General features: G+C 42.0%; 2 protein-coding genes across 2 annotated transcripts in view; both read right to left on the bottom strand.

Moving 5' to 3' along the window:
- The window catches only part of LOC306822703 (NACHT, LRR and PYD domains-containing protein 3-like), a 66,970-nt gene that overhangs the window by 34,394 nt on the left and 10,536 nt on the right, over positions 1-22,040 (bottom strand). The gene's annotated exons all lie outside the window — the stretch shown is intronic.
- Positions 12,576-20,619, bottom strand: LOC306823030 (uncharacterized protein; the record flags this gene model as incomplete). Its single annotated transcript, XM_079342395.1, has 7 exons — positions 12,576-13,891; positions 14,661-14,846; positions 15,381-15,554; positions 17,692-17,865; positions 18,417-18,590; positions 20,187-20,399; positions 20,468-20,619. The coding sequence occupies 7 exons, from the start codon at positions 20,617-20,619 to the stop codon at positions 13,888-13,890; spliced, it is 1,077 nt and encodes a 358-aa protein (XP_079198521.1). The 3' UTR covers positions 12,576-13,887.

The following is a 22,040-nucleotide window of genomic DNA, read 5'->3' as shown; positions in this document are numbered from 1 at the left end:
GAGGAAACTTTACACACTGAATCATGTGACCAGTGTGAAGAAATAGGACCCGCTGAAGGCTTTCATGTAAATGTTAGGAAGGCTTCTTATTTATTGTCTGTCTATCACCATGGGCCTCGGGTCAGCATGTATGAACTTCACTTCTGCTTTATTTCTTCACATTCAAGTCAAAGGCTCATAAAGGAGGAAACAGAGCTAAACACACATGGGAGAGTTCAAAGTTCAGTGTGAAGGTGAAGAGGAGCGAGTGCACTCTTTAAATGAGCACACTTTATTAACTCACTTTAATCATATTATTTATTTATATTCATAATTAATGTTCATTTTCTTTTTAAAGCCGAGGAAGAGGAGTGACTCCTGTTCCAGAGAGGGAGTCTGTAAACCTAACCTGGCTCTCATTTAGAATTGTTTCATACACACAAAACAGAACCTGAAACTGGTGGACTCTTTACATTTCCCACGCAAACTTTATGTTCAACTGTTCAGCAAACTCTGACCCAGGCGTACGCACATTTAAGACATTTGGTCAAAAAAACGGACCAATCAGAGGGGAAGGAGAAACCAGGAAGTGACCTGAGGCAGATGAAGAGGAGAAGTGAGATATAAATGGGGAATAGCGCCATCTGCTGGTGCACAAACAACAATACGGGTTGTTCCCTCCACCTCCCTTTAGCAACAGTGCAATGCTGCCATCTGCTGTTGAAAAGGTGGAATGACATTAAGAGGGTTTCTCTGGATATTTCACATATTTGGAGTTCAAGATCAAGCAATAAAAAAATGTAAATTATTGATCTTTTAATGAACAGATGACTTTGTTCATGTGTTGTTGTTTTATTTCCCTTTATTTATCGACAGTATGATCTGAAAACGTTTTTCAAATGACTGAAGCAGTTTTTTTAAAGCCTGATCAGGAGGACTCCCAGAGGATCCAAAAACCCTCCACAACAACTCCACCGTCACGCTCCACACTCTTCTTCTAAACTGCACGAGGCTTTAACATGTTTGTTTTTAATGTGTGATTTAACAGTGAGGTCTTTTACTGTGTGAAGCTGTCGGATAAAGCTGGATCTGTAAAGTGTGATCTGATGTTATTTCATTCAAACCATCTTTTGTGTGTCAGTGATTGTCCTGACTGTCGACCTAATCTGTGCTAAGACTTGTGTATATAGGACTCTAATAAAGAGATGAACACAACACATGCAGAAAGTGATCAATACAGAAAAGGAGGAGGAATTTGTTTGTAGAGAAAGTTCAGTCAGGAAGACGATATTTTGCATGTTTTATTGTTTGTTCTCATTCTTTCCTGTATGACAGCAGCTGTTGAAGCCATGACTTTGATTTATGTTCCTTCAATGATTTCAGTCTATAACCATCAGGACTGTCTCTGTAACCTCTGAGGAGAATCTAGAGTTCATTTCCTGACACATGAAGTACATGGTCTGTGTTGGATCAGCAGCAGCTGAAGATCAGAGAAGATGTGATGAAGCCTGGATTACATTCATGAAGTCATCCTGCATTAAAGCTGCAGAGAGGAAACGTCACAGCTCCAAGGATGTGGAATGAACATGCTCCTCAGCTCGCTCCAAAGTCCAGGCGCTTTCTTTTTTTTCTCTGTGTGTCTTTAATCTAAAATCCAACAGCATTACCTTCAAATGCAATGGCTTCTGCATGAGAGGTAATAAAAGGATCCAAAAAAACGGTGGCAGAAATCACCTCAGGGTGTCGGGTAAGGACACTATTTTTATAATAATATTTCAAAATATTTTCAAAGCATTCTCTCTCTCTCTCTCTCTACTGTACCCTTTATAAAAAGTTTAATTCTTTAAAAAAAAGAAAAAGATTTGATTGAATCTTTCTTGAACCAATCAAGGAATCGATGTGGAGTGATGGATCGTTGAACTCCGAGGTCTCCTCATTACAGAAAAGCCAGATACTGCTTCCTGACAGTGACTCCGCCCACTGAGACATCTCCTGCACACCCTCTGTAAAGTAGTGCTCTCAGTTCTCAGGAACTGAGCCATCGACTGGAGGAGTTTGATATCAGCATGTTAAACATTCAAACTTCTCCCTCTGAAGACGGAAGAAGAAGAAGAAGAGAAACCTCAGTCCTCACAGCTTCATGAAAACCAAACTGAAGAGAGCAGAGACACACAGCATGTAAAAACAGAAGCTGATGGAGAGGACTGTGGAGGAGCAGAACCAGACAGAGACTTTCATCCAGACAGTCATTTACAGCCACAAACTTTTCACTTGCCTGTTTACTACTGTTTTACACTTTTCACAGCTGTTCAGTGTGTAAAATAAGTTGTTCTTCTCAAGCAGCTGTTGTGGTACACATGAGGACCCACACGAGAGAAACCCTTCAATTGTTTAATTTGTGGTATAACATTTGCACAAAATGGAGATCTGAAGTCCCACATGGCAGTTCACATGGGAGAGAAACCATGTAGTTGTTCAGTTTGCGGTAAAAGATTTGCACAGAATGGAGATCAGAAGTCCCTATGGCGGTTCCCACAGGAGAGAAACCTTTTTGTTGTTCAGTTTGTGGTAAAAGATTTGTATGTAATGGAACTCTGAGGCTCAGGCCCGCCCCTTCCTAAACGCAGAACACGCGCTGTGCGTAGGGCCCCTTGAATTTCCCTCAGGATCAATAAAGTATGATCATTCTCTGCAAATGCGCAAAGGGTGTACGTGAATTTTGCTGAGAGGCGCGCGTAGAGCACCGCCACCAAGTCAGCCCGAGGCAAAAGAGAGAGAGCAAAAAAGAGATGCAATGATTGAAAGCCCATCTGACCAATCAGCGGTCAGATGGGCCGGCAGGCAGTTTCTTGCAGGCAGAGAGTAGAGAGAGAGAGAGAGATGGCTTCCAAATGTCAATACGATTCGGGAGCTAGCAAAAGAAAGAAAAAGTCCAAACAAGAAGAGGCTTGTGCTTCACTTGAAGGTGGGTATGTTGTTGAAATAAAAAAGAAAAAAACTTAGTCGCATATAAACATAAACTGCTGGCATGTCTGCTCGTGCTAATCATGAGACAGAAGAGATGATAATTGTGTCTAGATGTGGACTGGAGATTACATTTTCAAGCGGCCCTGATGACCATTTCGTAAATGTCTTGTTAACTGAATATATTCAGCTTTATTGAAAAAAAAGGAGTTTTTAATTGACCAGTTGGTGGTCATATGTTGGCTCAGGTTTATAGCCTATCAATCTATGTTTTTAATAGAAGTATAATAGTGTAGAAATGTAGAATCTAAGTACAACATGTGAAAATAAGTACATACAATATTTGAATGTAGAAATATCATCAAATTCAATCATATTATTATTAGTTGTAATCATATTTGCATTGATTGCAATTCAATTTTGTGAGGTTAGTATTCAAAATAATTTCAGTGTGTAGTTTACCATTAAAACCAAAAACAAATCTATAAAGTTCTTGTTCCACTGTGGATAGAGACTCTTCATTTGAATCGTTAGTAATTGTAATTTATTATTATTATTATGTTATTGGAAGGGGGGGCCCCAAAATAAAATCCTGCTTAGGGCCCCCACTTGGCATGGGGCGGCCCTGCTGAGGCTCCACTTGGCAGTTCACATGGGAGAAAAACCATGTTGTTGTTCAGTTTGTGGTAAAAGATTTCCCTGGAATGGAACTCTGAGGCTCCACTTGGTAGTTCACACGGGAGAAAAACCATTTTGTTGTTCAGTTTGTAGTAAAAGATTTGCATGACATGAAGAGCCGAAGTCCCACATGGCAGTTCACACAGGAGCGAAAACATTTAGTTGTTCAGTTTGTGGTAAAATATCTGCGCTAAAAGGACAGCCGAGAGGACACTTGGAAGTTCACACAGGAGAGAAACCATGTTGGTGTTCAGTTAGTAGTAAAACATTTACACAAAAAGGAGATCTTAAGTCCAACATGGTAGTTCACACAGGAGAGAAACCATATAGTTGTCAAGTGTGTCGTAAAACATTTGCATGAAATGAAGATTCAATGTCCTACATGGCAGTTCACATAGGAGGGAAACCATTTAGTTGTTCAGTTTGTGGTAAAACATCTGCACTAAAAGGACAGCTGCGAGGACACTTGGCAGTTCACACGTGAGAGAAACCATTTAGTTGTTTTGTTTGTGGGAAATGATTTCCCTGGAATGGAACTCTGAGGCTCCACTTGGTAGTTCATACAGGAGAGAAACCATTTAGTTGTTCAGTTTGTAGTAAAAGATTTGTATGACATGAAGATCCGAAGTCCCACATGGCACTTCACACAGGAGCGAAAACATTTAGTTGTTCAGTTTGTGGTAAAACATATGCGCTAAAAGGACAGCTGAGAGGACACTTGGCGGGTCATACAGGAGAGAAACCATTTAGTTGTCCAGTTTGTTGTAAAATATTTGCACAAAATGGAGATGTGAAGTCCAACATGGCAGTTCACACAGGAGAGAAACCATTTTGTTGTAAAGTGTGTAGTAAAAGATTTGCATGAAATGAAGATTCAAAGTCCTACATGGCAGTTCACATAGGAGGGAAACCATTTAGTTGTTCAGTTTGTGGTAAAACATCTGCACTACAAGTACAGCTGAGGGGACACTTGGCAGTTCACACAGCAGAGAAACCATTTAGTTGTTCAGTTTGTGGTAAAACATCTGCACTACAAGTACAGCTGAGGGGACACTTGGCGGTTCACACAGGAGAGAAACTATTTAATTGTCAAGTTTGTCGTGAAATATTTGCACAACATGGAGATGTGAAGTCCATCATGGCAGTTCACATAGGAGAGAAACCATTTAGTTGTTCAGTTTGTGGTGAAAGATTTCCGTGGAATGGAACTCTGAGGCTCCACTTGGTAGTTCACACGGGAGAGAAACCATTTAGTTGTTCAGTTTGTAGTCAAAGATTTGCATGACATGAAGATCCGAAGTCCCACATGGCACTTCACACAGGAGCGAAAACATGTAGTTGTTCAGTTTGTGGTAAAACATCTGCGCTAAAAGGACAGCTGAGGGGACACTTGGCAGTTCACACAGGAGAGAAATCATTTAGTTGTCCAGTTTGTAGTAAAATATTTGCACAAAATGGAGATGTGAAGTCCAACATGGCAGTTCACACAGGAGAGAAACCATTTAATTGTCAAGTGTGTAGTAAAAGATTTGCATGAAATGAAGATTCAAAGTCCTACATGGCAGTTCACATAGGAGGGACACCATTTAGTTGTTCAGTTTGTGGTAAAACATCTTTGCTAAAAAGACAGCTGAGAGGACACTTGGCAGTTCACACAGAAGAGAAACCATTTAGTTGTTCAGTTTGTGGTAAAAGATTTCCCTGGAATGGAACTCTGAGGCTCCACTTGGTAGTTCACACAGGAGAAAAACCATTTTGTTGTTCAGTTTCAGTAAAAGATTTGCATGACATGATGATCCGAAGTCCCACATGGCACTTCACACAGGAGCGGAAACATTTAGTTGTTCAGTTTGTGGTAAAACATCTGCACTAAAAGGACAGCTGAGGGGACAGTTGGCGGTTCACACAGGAGAGAAACCATTCAGTTGTTCAGTTTGTGGTAAAACATTTACACGAAATCGAACTGAGGCTCCACTTGGCAGTTCAGTTTTCAAGTTGTTTTCAAACTGTTTGTTTTGCTTTATTCATAAAAAACACTGTTCTAACAAACAAGAAACATTCTTGATCGCAAACATTTTTTGATATTATTTTGTAAAATGGCAAGTTGTTCATCATATTTACTGACCTGCTTACAGAGGGCTTTATGAAAGATTTCAACTGTTAAAGAAATCCAACGAGAGCAGAGGTTATGATACCCACATACATCCAATAAGGATTGAAGTGTTCTCTGTGCAGTACAGGATTTGAAAAATCAATTGGAGATCTGAGGCGCCCTTTGGCTGTACAGAGAAGAGAGAGACCAGTTAGATGTTCAGTTTGTGGCCAAAAATTTGCCTGAGCTGAGACTGACACACTGAGCTTCTGTCTCTCTCTCTCTGTACGTCATTTTCTGCACGTCTCTGAATTTACATCCTAATCAAACCATGTATCTTTCAAAGTTCAAAGGTCGAGCATGTCATGTTGGCACATTATAAACAATCCAAACAAGCACTAGAGATGCTACTCTGCATTAGAAGTTATGCTACACATGTTTCACATCATCAACACGTCCTCTCTTCTCCTGTCACTCAAACATCTCTGCTTCCTGTGACATCACTGTGCTCCTTATAGGTGTGTGTGTGTGTGTGTGTGTGTGTGTGTGTGTGTGTGTGTGTTTCTCACAGAGACAGATCTGGTGCTTGTGTTTTTTCTTTAGACTCTGGCCGTTGTCATCTTTTAAAGGGATACTTCACCCATATGCATTAAGCCTTGTATCATTAGAAACATGGTTGTATTTTGTAGTAGTTTTTAATGGTTGTGCATCCAGCCTCATTTTGCACTGAGACGGGAAAGCTTCTTATCTCTTTGTCTTAAAAGGAGCCTCCAATGACACAAGAAAATCCTCATTTTGCATCACCGGAGGCTGATTTGGTTAGCAGATGTGAAAAGGCATTGCTAGTTCCTTTAGCAATTTATATCTTTTCATCCAGTTTACTTTGAACAAGCAAAGTGGAACACATTTAAAGGCCCGTCACATAACGACTTACCAGAGCCGGCCCAAACCCACTTGGTGCCCGAGGTGAGATTTGAGCTGCTGCCACTTGAAGCCTGTTGCTACCAACTCCACCTCCAATCACAATATTCATGCACTTCTAAAAGACTGGCACACAGCTTGACCTTCTACAGCTCAGCTTTATTTCAAGCTGATATTCAATGGTCCGGTCAGTGTCACTGTCACACTCGTCTGACTCCTCCCCCACAAAGAGCGGGTAGCGAGCAGCGGTGTTGTGATGCGTCAGCTCGAGCAGGGAGCATGAAAATAAAATCTGTTTTCTTTGCTTCTATTACTGAACGAAAGCGTGAAAATGAGGTTCAATCAAACAACAGGAAGTAAGAGCCCAACTAGCAGGGAACATTCCCACAAGAACATCTGGAATATGTTTAAAGGACATGTTGAAGATGGTCATCATTCAACATCATGTCCCTATAATGTGAACTGTTAAAGGAAGATTAGGTCACATTTGACACAGCAGAAATCCAGGATATGCTCTGAACATATCTGGGAGTCATGACTGTCTACAAGGAGTGACAGGCGAGTTGTCTGTGACGCTGCCTGAGTCGTATCTACGTCATGTTCACGTGGACGTGCTGGCTCCTCCCCTTCCTGTTTAAGTGAGGGAGGAGAGAAAAGAAGAAGAACAGACTGTACTCACTGATTATCTGAAGCTCATAGAAGCCTTTTGAGATCATTTCCTGCTAGCACAACAATGCAGCCCAGAATACTAAACATGAGAGTGACCTTATTATTTGATATCAATGAAAGTCATTAGTATCACTACATTCTTATCAGTAGTAACAAGAGCTCCATGTTAAGGAAGGAAATCAAGTCTCTGTCCATGTTGCTATGAGGAGCTCTACCTGAAATACAGAGTGAAGGATCCAAGATTAGCTTGATGTCCACAATGGGACTTCTTTCTTTTTGTACGTGTGTCGTTTATGTGACGGTGGATTTTAATGGCGTGGCTCTGCCGTGGTGAAAATGGACTACTAAGAAACGTTCCCCGGTGCCTTCTTAGCGGTGAAATAATCCGGTCCTACCAAGAGGTTGGAATTGAAATAAAAGGAAAAGAGGCTAGCAGGCTACGAGTAACAACAGTGAATGGTTGTCACATTGAGAACGGTTGCTCTGGCTCACCTTCCTGTCCACTCCAACATCAACATGAATCCACAATAAGTATGATAGTACGACCAATGATGACTTGTTCCTGTTCAGATTCTTCATGTCTAGCCTCGATCCCTGAGCTGAAGGAGCAGCAGAAACAGCTGTGCTGCAGGTGACACAGGTGAATCCACTCCCTCCTATCAGGCCTCTCAGAAGAGGAGGAGAGCTCATTGTTCACTTTGCTCTCCAAATCACACCTGTTTCCTCTTTCTTTGCCCAGCGCGTCCACAAGTGACTCACTGTTGAAGTTCATGAGTTCAGTGATTCACTTTGTTTGTGACGCTCAGGCAGACTTGATTTATTGTTGATGAAAACATCAGCCTGTGTTTAAGGATACATGTGTGCCTGTTTGGATGATTGAACTTTATTTACAAGGATCTTGTGAAGCAGGCAGATAATGAATTGTTCCACTTTATTTCTCCTGAACAGGAACACCACTTGACAAATGAAGGCTGTGGAATCATCAACTCTCTGCCTTCATTCACATGCATCAGCTCACCTTTGGATGTCTATGAGCTTCAGCCGTCATCATTTAGGTTCAAACACTTCCATGGATGTAGATATCCATCATGTTTGAGGCATACCCATGTACGACTGCACAAAGCATTCTGAGGTCAATGAAACGTGTTGAAGAAAACATCATCTGCGTCCCTTTTCACTCATCCTTACTTCTTCAACGGTCGGATGGAAACGGACTCGCTGGAAACGTTGCGGCAGCAAGGCATTGTGGGCCGGCATTATGTCGTCTTCTTTGTTAAAAGATGGCCGAATGTTTCCTGTGCTGAGAGGAGCTTATAAAAGAAGCATTGATCCACCTTTTCTGAGCTGTTAGAGAATTCAAACAGCTCTAATCATGGCCGCCACTGAAACGCTCCCGGCTCATTTCACTCAGTTAGGAAGCGTCCTGAAAAGACAATTCAAACGCACCCTGAGCAACATCCATCGACTTTCATTCTTGACTTCAGGTTATTGTAAATGATTTTTAGCCAATCTATAAATGTTGTGTTCAAGCCAAAGTGTAAAAAACTCCAGTTGGCCCGGTCGAATGCTTCTTGGATGTCTAGACTGAGTAACATGGTGTTGTGTCTGTTGGTCTTAGTAGCAGATGTTATCAGATTGAATGTTGGCCTGACATTGTGAGCACCTTGTCTAGCAGGAATAAACCCTGTTTGGTCCACTTGAATTCTTTTCTTTATATTCTTCTTCATCCTCTGTGCTCACATGTTTGTTCCTATCTTGAAATCATTACAGAGGAAGCTAACAGGCCGTGAGTTGGCTCCTTCCCCTCCTTATATGTCAGACTGAAATGATGGCTTCTGACCGTGTTGTTGGAGGCTAACCTGATGATAGAGCCAAATGAAAGACTTTCAACAATACTGCTGTGACTTCAGTCATCAGACATTTATTCAGTTCCTCCAGGAACCCGTCTGTGCCGGGGGATTTATTATTTAGAGCGTTTGATGTTTCTGGACATGAAATTGGCCGTGTCATGTCAGTGGCTTCTTCCTTTGATAAAGTTGGTAGTTGTAGTTTTTGAAGGGAAATATGTGACTTGCCTTGTTATCAGTCTGATTCATGGTATAGATTCTCGTCGTGTTGAGAATGCTTCTGCTGTATCAGACGGTTTGAACACAAGTTGCCTGGAGGTGGGGTGAATTATTTTGGAAACTCTTCTATTTGATTGGGTTGAAATGCAAACAGGTGACTGGCTCTATGAGCCATCCCATAATATCTTTTGGCCCCTTCAGCTTTATATGTCAGTAAATCTTCAAGGTCATGTCTAGTTTGTTTCAGTTGAAGTAGTTTAGAGTTGTCTAATCTTCTCTCATGATTCAACTCTAGTTCTCTTATTTTACAGTCCAACCACATTTGCTTTTCCAGTCTGGCTTTGTTTAGTCCAGTTGTTAGTTCTCCATTCTCATTGATCTTGGAGTGTTCTTTTAGATGTTGTTTGACTTCTTTTGACAGCTTCTCATCAGAGATACAAGAGACGTGTTCAATCTGCAGTATTTCAAAGGTTCACAGTTATTGTAATGGCTGCATCATCACTTATGGTTATGCTCTCTATGTTTTTACTCTCTGTTTTTAGAACAAATCTGTTTCTCTGTCTAGAACCTTGAAACACCTGAGTGAGGCACACGAGCTGGATTTGTCCCCCCTCACTCACACCTTTATCTCCTGATCAGAACCGATGCAACACGGACCGCTCGACACGGTCAGAAGTTCATTTGTGGTTACACTCGAGATCTGACTCCCCCCTGACCTGGCAGCTGCCCAGAGACTTGTGCATGCACCATTATAAGTTATACCAATGAAAATTAAGGTACGGATTATATGTGAATAAAAGAAAAACAAGTTGAACATTATGGTTATATGATATATGGTAAAAGAAACAGAGCCAGATAAAGCAACAATAAATTCAAGCATTGCTTACTTCTTTCCCATCTTTAAAAAACACAAATAAAATACTTGAGAGTGAACATCCTGAAAGTTTTGACTCATTTATATGAACTCGACTTTATTGAAGACACAAATACAGGAGGATATCAGGAGATGGAAAATATGAAGCTTGGAGTGAAGGATGGAGTCTGTGAGAATGAACATCTTGTCCAGAATCTTCTGTTTGTTTCAGACTCTTCCAATAGAAAGAAGAGAGAAACAGTTCAATGAGTGGGATAGACTAATATCACGGTACATATGGCGAGGGAAAAGACCAAGGAGAAGAGTTCAAACTCTTCAACTGCAGAAGAAGAAGGGCGCTCTAACACATTATGATGTATCTGCACAGTGGAGAACCCTGGTTTGTTGGTGCAGATCTGATTATCAAGCCAGATGGAAAACTATTGAAGAGAAGTTGTCAGAGAGCGTCCCAATCCAGGCATGTTTAGGGGATCAACGATTGGTTGAAAAGCTCCTGGATAAAGGGAATAGCTGGATGAATTGATCCCTGAAAACATGGTTCAGTATTATCAGCAGGACTGGCCTGTCTGATGAAATAAAGATACTGAGGTGGTGCTTGCATGACCCCGACTTCACCCCCAACAAACTGGATGTTCCTTACAAGTGATGGACCAAACAAGGCCTCTCCTCTTACTCTTCTTTTTTTAACCAGTGTTGTGAAATGTTTAATGTTAAATGATTATTAACACACCTCGTAAGAAAAACAGGGCACCACCTGGCTGACCAGGAACAACTGCATTAATTATGGGAATTAATAAAGTTATTAATTAGGAATTTTTGATAAAGTTATTAATTATGAATTAAATCAACCTCATATCTGAATTATGAATTCTGGATCAATCGACTACCTGAAATCACACGAACAAGCTCCTGAGTTTTATGTGCAGAATTTAATGAAAGAAAAGGTGAACAATAACAGAATAATAACATGAATAAAATGTGTTATGAATGTGGAACCAAAATAGAGTGACTGATATATTTGATGAAGGTGAACACCAGAAATGATAAATGTTATTATGACGACTTGAGTATGGTATTGTGGTTTAACGTTTGTCTGATAAACATGTTAATTTAGTTGGGGACAAAAAGCGGAGTGAACGGAGGAAAAACTTTAGATTAAAGGATAAACTGAACTGTGGGAAGTAAAAAGGACACGATGTGACACGACCCTCTGCAGGTTTGACCAGCTGTTGAATGCGTCTTACTTTGTTGTAGAATCAACGAATCCGCCTTAGAGGGACCGAAGAATTCTGCGGTCCAGAACTGCTTTGACAATTCAGGTCGGAGTCGGTTCTGCTGTGCAATTGGGTCGCGTCCTGAGTGTCCAACGGCCTCCCGGAGAGCTCTGAGATTTATCCAAAAGCATTTCTATTGATGAACGATCGTTAACTTCCTGCTAACTGAAATGGCCAATTCAGTTAGTTCAGATAACGAGATCGTTTAAGAGTCAATGGTGGGAAAAGGAATAATTCCAAAAATGTCCAAAAATGATGAAAAACGATCGGATCAACTTTCTACTGATGAATAAAAGAATAATCTTATTTAAAACGTATCGCACTACACCATACTCAAAATGTAATCAAACTCTTATACTGAAGTAACAATGCATTGTGATAACCTTTTAATAAAAACCAAACATGAATCATTATTGAATTCCAGCTTTATGTGGAACGCCAGCTTTACTCTGATAGCTTCAGTCAAAAACGACACATGACATCAAACACAGATGGATTTTTAGAAAATGGATAAAGAAAAAGTAATATCTAGATATATAATTTCAGATTATAATCTAATTATTGAGAATAACTAACCATGTGAGGTACTTAAAGTACCTTCTACGTTTCAACCTCTGGGGGGCAGTAGTGCTCCGTGTAAGTTTTAAACAAGAGCAGGGACCATTTGATGACAGTTTGATTTTTTTACATCTTCGCGGTACATTGTTGTATCTGAATCCTGGTTGGATGAAAATGTTAGTCTCAATGTCCTAAAACGGTTTCTGATTAGAAGATGCGTATTGAAATTGTTGGAAGGTGTTTTTCCTGCGTCTTCGACCCCCTTGGAGATCAGTTTGGCGTCAGAGTCATTAACATTGGAATGTCTGTAGGGGGTGTAGAGTCAGAGGGAGAGGGGGAGAGAGAGGCCCTCTGATGAATCTGATTAGATAGATATATTCTACAACACCAGCAAACATTTCCAAACACTGAAAAGACTCTTTGCTTCAAGATTTCTTCAAATACGCCACCATTGAAACAGTTTGATGACAGAGACTGAAAAGTCTTTGACAATCATCTCATACAAGTTTTCATAGCTGCCTATAGAGGGGACTCTGGGATTCAAATCATTTGCAGGTTGTATAGAGGGCTACAAGAGGAACACAGAGAACATACCACCTACATCAAACACAAATGGGAAAAGGAAACTAACTTCCACATCTGTGAAGAAGCTTTTGGGAAAATACTGGGAGTTTGAGTGGAAGATCACAAGCTCCATCTCATGGAGAACATAGGGTTGGAAGAGTCTGATTAGATACTTTATTAAAGCTGTTCAGAAATCTCATGACACAGACTCTATCTCACTTCTCTTCAGTGCTATCTCCTGGCTCCTGGGCCCAACCCCACATAGTTCTAGACCGGCCGTGTTAAGGATGGTCCCAAAGCTCTTATACTGAAAGAAGGAGAGAGGAGGGAGATCTGAGGAGAGAGCTGACTTTACCCAAGTCTTTTTACTGACAGACAATATCTCTGTGCATCTCTGCTGGGAGGGACTAAGACACAAGTGGAGGACACTTGGACGCAATGAAGGGAACTGAGATGTACCCATAGACTCTTCTAGCTGCTGGAGGAATTGTGGCTCACAGGAAGCAAATCACTACCACCTGTTCTGTCCTAAAGAACACAGCTTCTGCTTTGAGATCCACAGAGAACCAACAGATGTCTTTAAAGTCAGATGTTACCCAGGAATGGGAACAAGTCTTCCTTGCTAACCTGCATTCATCCACTAAACCAAATACTCATTTGGAAGCCTGAGCATTGCTGGCAGAAAGGCCATAACAAAGAAATGTTCCTCCACCAGTGGAAGACTGCTACCATGTAGTTCATGGAATCTATTCAATGACACAGATCACTTGTTCTCTGAAGCTTCACAAAAACTCATTTGAGGATCTCTGGATAAAATGAAAATCCTATATCTCCCCTAAACTCCCATCTTTTCTTTCAACTGCTTTTCCTTTAGTTATGAACCCCTGTATACTTTGTTTTGTTGTTTTTCTTTTCAGTGGGAGATCACCTCATCTCTTACATCGGATTTATTTTGTTATGTGTTAAAGCACAAAAACATAAAAGGAGGAATCACTCTATTGTTTAAGCACAAATGACTGTACTGTACAAATGTCTCTGAATATGTGTGATTATAAATACAATTTAAAAAACAGAAATATGACTGAAAGGAAGTGTGAGCTGATTCCTCTGTCAGTCCCTGATGGATGAAGCTCTCCTCAGCTTGCAGAGCTTCTCCACACACAAGATGGTGGAGGTTCCTCCTCTGTGGATCATCAGCTGCTCCTCTCTGCTCCACCAGAGTCCTGATCACTCACATTATCACAGAGATCATCTCCAGCTAATGAGAGAAGAAGAGAGATGACAGAAATCATTTTCATCAGCTGGGAGTCATCAGATTCCCCCACAGCGCTGTAACTAAGCTCCGCCCCCACTCCACCTTTGGACTTTAACACTGAGCGGTTTCATGTTGGTGTCTGAGTGTGAGTTTACACTGAGTTATGAGAGCTTCACGTCCACACACACTCAGACACACACACAGCGTCGTTCTGTCCTACCAGCTCTGACAGCCGACTGTTCTCCTCTCCACTTTAAAGAGTCAGAGCAACACATTCAGTTCAGAGAAGAAACAGGACTTATTATAGTCAGGTCAAAGGTCAACTAACCATGGGAAGAAAATAGAAGAAGCCGTAGTTTGGACATGAATCCTCTCTGATGTTTCTTTGTTTCTGTCAGTTGTCCTTCCTGCATTTGTTCCTGCAGCTGTGTAACTTTAGTCTTTGAGCCTGTTTGTCTTCAACTTCTTCATATTATTCATATTGTTTGTTCACAGTCTGTGAGATATTGTGATAGGTTATATGAAGATAGCTCCGCCCCTTTTAAGAAACTCTGGGTTTACTTCTCAGGTTGATAAGCAGCTTCATGTGACTGTTCAGCACCATCTCTTCTGTCAGGGTTAGTGAAGCCAGATCACAGAAAACAAACCCTGAGTATGTTGAACTCTCTTTGTAGTAGAGAACCAAGAAAAGGATTTCTCCAACAACAAACAACAAGAATGTAAATATATGTATGAGCTGATATGTGGAGGCTTTACTAAAGAACACTGAGAGACTGACCTCAGAGTCTCCAGTCCATAGTTTGGATTCTTCTGAAGATCACTCAGCAGCTTCACTCCTGAATCCTGCAGCTCGTTGTCACTCAGGTCCAGCTCTCTGAGATGGGAGGGGTTGGACTTCAGAGCTGAGGCCAGAGAAGAACAGCTGATCTCTGACAAACTGCAGCCCCTCAATCTGAATAAAGAATAAAAGAAGAATAAAAATAATGTGTAATCCAGTCACATGTGTTCAGCTTGTGATGAGTATCTCAACATCACTTTGTCCTGATGAATCAAGTTTTCTCTAAATGATTAGAGGATCATTTCTGATTGTGTATTCACTAAATCTAAATCCTCCAAATGTCAGCTCAACATTCATCCAGCTGTTCATGTGCACAGATGAAGAACAGGCTGCTGATCTCAGTCAGCTCTGTGATGTTACTACATTTATCAAATCACACATTATTCAATCACAAGTCTTCATGATTTCACTTCTTAACAGAACCAGAGGAAACCAGAGGCTTCATGTGCACCTTGTTCAACTTTACTTCACAGAGTCACAAAAACATTTTCACATTAAATCTCTAAATTATTCAGAAACTTCAAGAATAAGAAATCTCCTAAATCATTAAATATACTGAATACTGAAAATATATAAATCCTGAAATGTGAAACAATGGAGGATGTGGATTGAAATGATTCAAATGAATGACACAGTCAGTGATCTGACCTCAGAGTCTCCAGTCTGCAGTTTGGACTCTGCAGATAATCACACAGCAGCTTCACTCCTGAATCCTGCAGCTTGTTGTAGCTCAGCTCCAGCTCTCTGAGATGGGAGGGGTTGGACATCAGAGCTGAGGCCAGAGAAGAATAGCTGATTTCTGACAAACTGCAGGCCCTCAATCTAGATAAAGAATAAAAGACGTAAATGTAGATGACAGTGAGCTTTATACATGAATGTGTGATGTTGTCCACATGAACACACTGATGTGATCATCATCTGTTCATTCACACATTGAAGGACATCAAAGTGATTCATTCATGTTTTTGTACTTCCTGATCATTCTTAGATTGAAACGTACAATATGTTGAATTTTATTAGAATCTTTACATTTAAATATCTGAATTCATTTCAAATGGACTAAACCCATGTTATATATCCAGTGTTTCATGGTTTACAGCTTTGAGGAGGGAGGACTTAAGTTTGAATTTTTGACAATAACAGTCAACAATGAAGTCTTGAAGCATTGTGATGCTAAAGTGTTTGTTCAGCATGCTGGTAACTGTAAGAGTGGACTGAATCTATTTGATATTAATATGAGGCTGTGATAGAGCTGTCACCTTTCTCTCCTCCTTTCTTCTCTGAGGGAGAAACTCTTCATCCTTACATTTGGACTTTAGGAGCTCTCTTAAGGACTGACATGCTTTGTGAATAACCTTGATCTTTACCAGGATCTAGTCTTTAATCTAAGTAGAAATGTAGCTGCAGCGTGTTCCAGCTCCAGCTGTCTGCCACTGTGGCTGAAACTTCTCTTCTCCCTTCTGTTGTCCTCGTGCCCTGCTGTCACTCTCCACTCTTCTCAGGACTTTTTTCATTTCAATCTGGATTTGAACCCGTCTGTTGTCGGGATCTGATGCTTTTAAACCCTTGAACCAAAAGTCTTTTTCATGACAGAAAGCCTGGGCTAAAATCTGTGTGCCAGTGCACAATTCAAGTGTAGCGAGCGCTCACAGGAGTGACAGCAGTGAAGCTGTCGGGTACGTTGACAACACATCCAACTTATTAAAGCAGTCAAAAAGATAGCACGCCAACGTGAACATCACTGCAAGCAGGAACAAAGAGAGTGTGGAGCAAAGCCAAGTCTCCTTTGCATTTAAACAGCCTCTTGATAATAATTCTGAACGGGCCAAAGACATAACAAACACCACTGCTGTTTTTATTACAGTGGATTACATGCAGAATGGGACTTTGTGTTTTTACAGCTTCTTATATTGACAGAGGGAAATATGAATAGTTGTGGGATGAAACTGTCCCAGCTTTATTTTGTGCTCTGAAAAGTGCTGACTTCATAAACAGAAAGGTGTCAGTGTTTGTGTCTGTCATTTAAAACACATCTTTTTATATAGACTATAGGCTATATGGATGATTTTATTTCATTCATTTCTTTTATTGATTGGAGACTCTTTTGGTTATAAGTATATTTGATTTGATGTTATTTTTGAATGTTTCATTTAAAATGTCATGAAAAAGAAACCTGAGCAGGTGAAGTCTGAACTGTCCATGCTGAACTTAAGACAATGTGTAAAAGGGAAGTTGTAAATGTTCCTGATAAAGAAAAAGAAAGTGTTGCATCAGGTCCCTTACTGGACCCAAAATGTACCCAACCCAATCTTCAGAACTGAGAACCGTACCCAACCCAAATGTTTGTGTAGCGTTACAGCCCGAGTAGAGACACAGCTGATAGTAAAATCATTTCATCAAGTTCTCAACAAATCAAAATGTGAACCATGTTTGAACAGCATCCCCCCCCTTTTTAAAAGCAGGAATAAGACGGGGGTCCTTGATGTTGTAGCTCACCTCTTTTTATGTCTGATTATTTGATGTTTCTGTAAAAGTCTGACAGAGTTGACTCAAATCTGGGACACAACTTTAACAGGTCCAAATGTTCCTAAAAACAACATTTTAAAGTGTCGATGACTATAATAGTATTTTACACCTTTAGTATCAGAAGGTTTTATAGTTTGAAGAGTTTGACTCTTTTTTAAATAGTTTAAAGTTTTTAATTGTTTTCTGCCATCGGGCAGGTTAAGACATGAAACAAAGAAATCAGAACCAACATTTGGGATTTCAAATTAGTTTCATCATTAAAATCTTTTAAAGGGATTTTCATTAAAAAGGAATAAGTTCATTTGTAAATGGTATTTTTAAATTTGTTTGACTGGGACATGATGTTTCCCAATTCTCAAGAATGGGTGAAATTCAAACACAGTCAACATCGTTTCTATTATATTCATATCTATACTACAGTCTGTGATCTGACCTCAGAGTCTCCAGTCTGCAGTTTGGACTCTGCAGATAATCACACAGCAGCTTCACTCCTGAATCCTGCAGCTCGTTGTCACTCAGGTTCAGCTCTCTGAGATGGGAGGGGTTTGACTTCAGAGCTGAGGCCAGAGAAGAACAGCTGATCTCTGACAAACTGCAGCCCCACAATCTGAATAAAGAATAAAAGAAGAATAAAAATAATGTGTAATCCAGTCACATGTGCCCAGCTTGTGATGAGTATCTCAACATCACTTTGTCCTGATGAATCAAGTTTTCTCTAAATGATTAGAGGATCATTTCTGATTGTGTATTCACTAAATCTAAATCCTCCAAATGTCAGCTCAACATTCATCCAGCTGTTCATGTGCACAGATGAAGAACAGGCTGCTGATCTCAGTCAGCTCTGTGATGTTACTACATTTATCAAATCGCACATTATTCAATCACAAGTCTTCATGATTTCACTTCTTAACAGAACCAGAGGAAACCAGAGGCTTCATGTGCACCTTGTTCAACTTTACTTCACAGAGTCACAAAAACATTTTCACATCAAATCTCTAAATTATTCAGAAACTTCAAGAATAAGAAATCTCCTAAATCATTAAATATCCAGAGATTTAAATTCAGACAAATACTGAAAATATATAAATCCTGAAATGTGCAACAATGGAGGATGTGGATTGAAATGATTCAAATGAATGACACAGTCAGTGATCTGACCTCAGAGTCTCCAGTCTGCAGTTTGGACTCTGCAGATAATCACACAGGAGCTTCACTGCTGAATCCTGCAGCTCGTTGTCACTCAGCTGCAGCTCTCTGAGATGGGAGGGGTTGGACTTCAGAGCTGAGGCCAGAGAAGAACAGCTGTTCTCTGACAACCTGCAGCCCCACAATCTGAATAAACAATAAAAGAAGTAAATGTAGATGACAGTGAGCTTTATACATGAATGTGTGATGTTGTCCACATGAATACACTGATGTGATCATCATCTGTTCATTCACACATTGAAGGACTTTATAGTGATTCATTCATGTTTTTGTACTTCCTGATCATTCTTAGATTGAAACGTACAATATGTTGAATTTAATTAGAATCTTTACATTTAAATATCTGAATTCAATTCAAATGGACTAAACCCTTTTTATATATCTTTTTATTGTTGAGTACCTACATCACATCAAATATTTCCAACAGTGATCAGAGTCAGAGAAATATTAGAGATGTAACTGGGCGTGTCTTGTCTTGGCAGCAGATTAAGGCTGGGAGATATATCCAGTATTTAAGATAGATGGATATATATATTGAAACATGATATAAGACAATATCTTTAATATGGATATAGTTCATGTTGCATTAAAATATGGTTCTACACGTCTTCTGTAGAGCTGACTGTTCAGCTATTTCTCATCTCACTGTGTCTCTCTCTCTCTCTCTCTCTCTCTCTCTCTCTCTCTCTCTCTCTCTGAGCCTAACTCTAAAAACTCAATGGATAACAAAGCACTGTGTTTATTGAGGACAGCCAGAATAGTAGTTATTTAGCTGACTCTTACTCCCAGCATGCTCTGCAACAGCTAACACATAGGTGTGAAGTTTAGGGTGAATAAAAGCAGTCGTCTCCCATTGTTCTCTCTCTTCAAATGCTTCCAGCATCCAGAGACACAAGTCTACTCCTGCTTCACAGCACGCTGCTCTTTCTTTCAATGTTTTGGCGTGCAGGCAACCCGAGGCCTCAAGGAATGACAGTGTTCTGAATCCCCAACTTGCATCATCCATTGAACATCCAAGATGTTCAATCCAAGATGGCGCCGCGGTTGTACGCGTTGGCTCCTCTCTCTCCCTGCAAACCTGCGTTTTTATGTGTTTTGTGTTGTGTATCTGTGTGTATTTGTCCGCCTTCGTCGCGTCCACTAACCCCAAGGCGCACATTCACCCGTGAGGTTCTGCTCGACATTGGAAAAACCACAAATACGAAGATAAATCCAGTGGTAGCGGAAGAGCTACGGGACTGCGGTCTGCTCCGGAGGCCTGCTCGATCACCGACCCCCACTCCTGCAACCAGCCCACAGTGGAAGCGCCATTGTCGGAATACAAGGAAGCAGAAGAGGGGGAAGCGCGGAGGTATCCGGGCTAGGCTAGCGGCTAGCCCTCACCGGCCGGCTATCCCGACCATCACTCTGGCCAACGTGCTCTCGCTGGACAATAAACTGGACCACATTCGCTTACTCCGCACAACTTCCAGGACTGTGAGTGAGTGTTGTGTCTTTGTTTTTGTGGAGACATGGCTTCACGACAGCGTTCAAGACCATGCCATTCAGCTAGCCGGGCTAACGTGCTACCGGGCAGACAGAGAGCTCGTCGAGGGGGGTAAGACCCGCGGCGGGGGACTGTGTGTTTACATCAGTGATGCCTGGTGCCGAGACGCGGTGGTAGTATGTAAGCACTGCTCACCACTTGTGGAGTTTATGGTTATTAAATGCCGGCCATTCTACCTGCCGAGGGAATTTAGTGCCATATTGCTGGTAGCAATATACATCCCCCTGGCTCCACCAACAGCAGGAGTGAGGCTCTGTATGAACTCCACAAGCACATCAGTGAGCAGCAGACAGCACACCCTGATGCCTTTCTCATCCTGGCTGGGGATTTCAACCACGCGAACCCCAAGAGTGTGCTTCCACAACTTCATGGCCACATCAAGTTTCCCACTAGAGGCAACAACATTCTGGACAATGTTTACACTGTAAACAAAGGGGCCTACAAAGCCGTCCCCCACCTCGGGGCCTCAGACCACACCACTGTTATGCTAATGCCGGCATACAGGCCACTGGTTAAAGTCACCAAACCAGTTAGGAAGCAGGTACGGGTGTGGCCTGAGGGGTCCACAGAAGCACTCCAGGACTGCTTCTCCACCACTGACTGGAACATGTTTAAACAAGCAGCCACCAACAACAACATCACCGACCTCCAGGAGTACACTGAGACCGTCACGTCCTACATGGAAAAGTGCATGGACGATGTCACGGTCACTAAGACCTTCACCATTCGGGCCAATCAGAAGCCATGGCTGACAGGTGAAGTCCACAGGCTCCTGAAGGCCAGGAACACTGCCTTCAGAGCTGGGGACGCGGTAGGCCTAAGGACTGCCAGGGCCAACCTGTCACGAGGCATCAGATTGGCCAAGAGGCAATACTCCAGGAGGATCTCAGACCATTTCACCGACAGCAGAAACACCAGGAACCTGTGGCGGGGGGTCCAGACCATCACGGACTACAAGCCCCCTCCGCAGACCTGTGACAGCTCCACCTCTCTGCTAAACAACCTCAACAATTTCTTTGCTCGTTTTGAGGCAGACAACAGCACTCCAGCACAGAAGACGCCACCTTCTCCTGGCGACAAGGTACTGACGCTTTCCCGGGATAGCGTGAAGCGATCCCTCAAGAGGACAAATGCACGGAAAGCATCAGGTCCTGACAACATCCCAGGTCGTGTCCTGAGAGACTGTGCTGAGGAGCTCACAGATGTCCTCACCGACATCTTCAACACTTCTCTGAGCCAAGCTGTTGTCCCCACATGCTTCAAAGCCACCACCATCATCCCGGTCCCCAAGAAGTCGTCTCCATCCTCCTACAATGACTACCGCCCGGTCGCACTAACCCCCATCCTCATGAAGTGCTTCGAGCGGCTAGTCATGCAGCACATCAAGTCTGCCCTCCCTTCCACCCTGGACCCCAACCAGTTTGCATATTGGCCTAACCGATTGACCGACGACGCCATCTCCACTGCCCTCCACTCAGCTCAGCATTCAACACTATCATCCCGCAGCAGCTCATCCACAAACTGGACAACCTGGGCCTAAACACCTCCATGTGCAACTGGCTGCTGGACTTCCTGACAGGGAGACCACAGGCAGTTCGGGTCGGCAGCAACACCTCCAGCACCATCATGATGAACACAGGGGCCCCCCAAGGATGTGTGCTGAGCCCCCTCCTCTTCACTCTGCTGACCCATGACTACGCCCCATCTTCCAGCTCCAACCTTTTCGTTAAGTTTGCAGACGACACGACTGTGGTGGGTCTCATCAACAACAACGATGAGACAATCTACAGGAGTGAGGTGAGCAGGCTGGCCTTGTGGTGCAAGGACAATAATCTCCATCTGAACGTGGAGAAGACAAAGGAGTTTGTGGTGGTCTTCAGGAGAACGCACACCCAGCATGCTCCTCTGACCATCGACGGTGCTGCAGTGGAGAGGGTCAGCAGCACCAAGTTCCTGGGTGTGCACATCTTCGAAGACCTGTCCTGGAGCCTCAACTCTGCATCACTGGCCAAAAAAGCTAATCAGTGCCT

Source organism: Symphodus melops (genome assembly GCF_947650265.1).
Source record: "Symphodus melops genome assembly, chromosome: 4".
NCBI classification, from domain to species: Eukaryota; Metazoa; Chordata; class Actinopteri; order Labriformes; family Labridae; genus Symphodus; species Symphodus melops.
The sequence above is the reverse complement of the archived record's forward strand: the minus strand, read 5'-3'. Positions and strand labels throughout refer to the sequence as shown.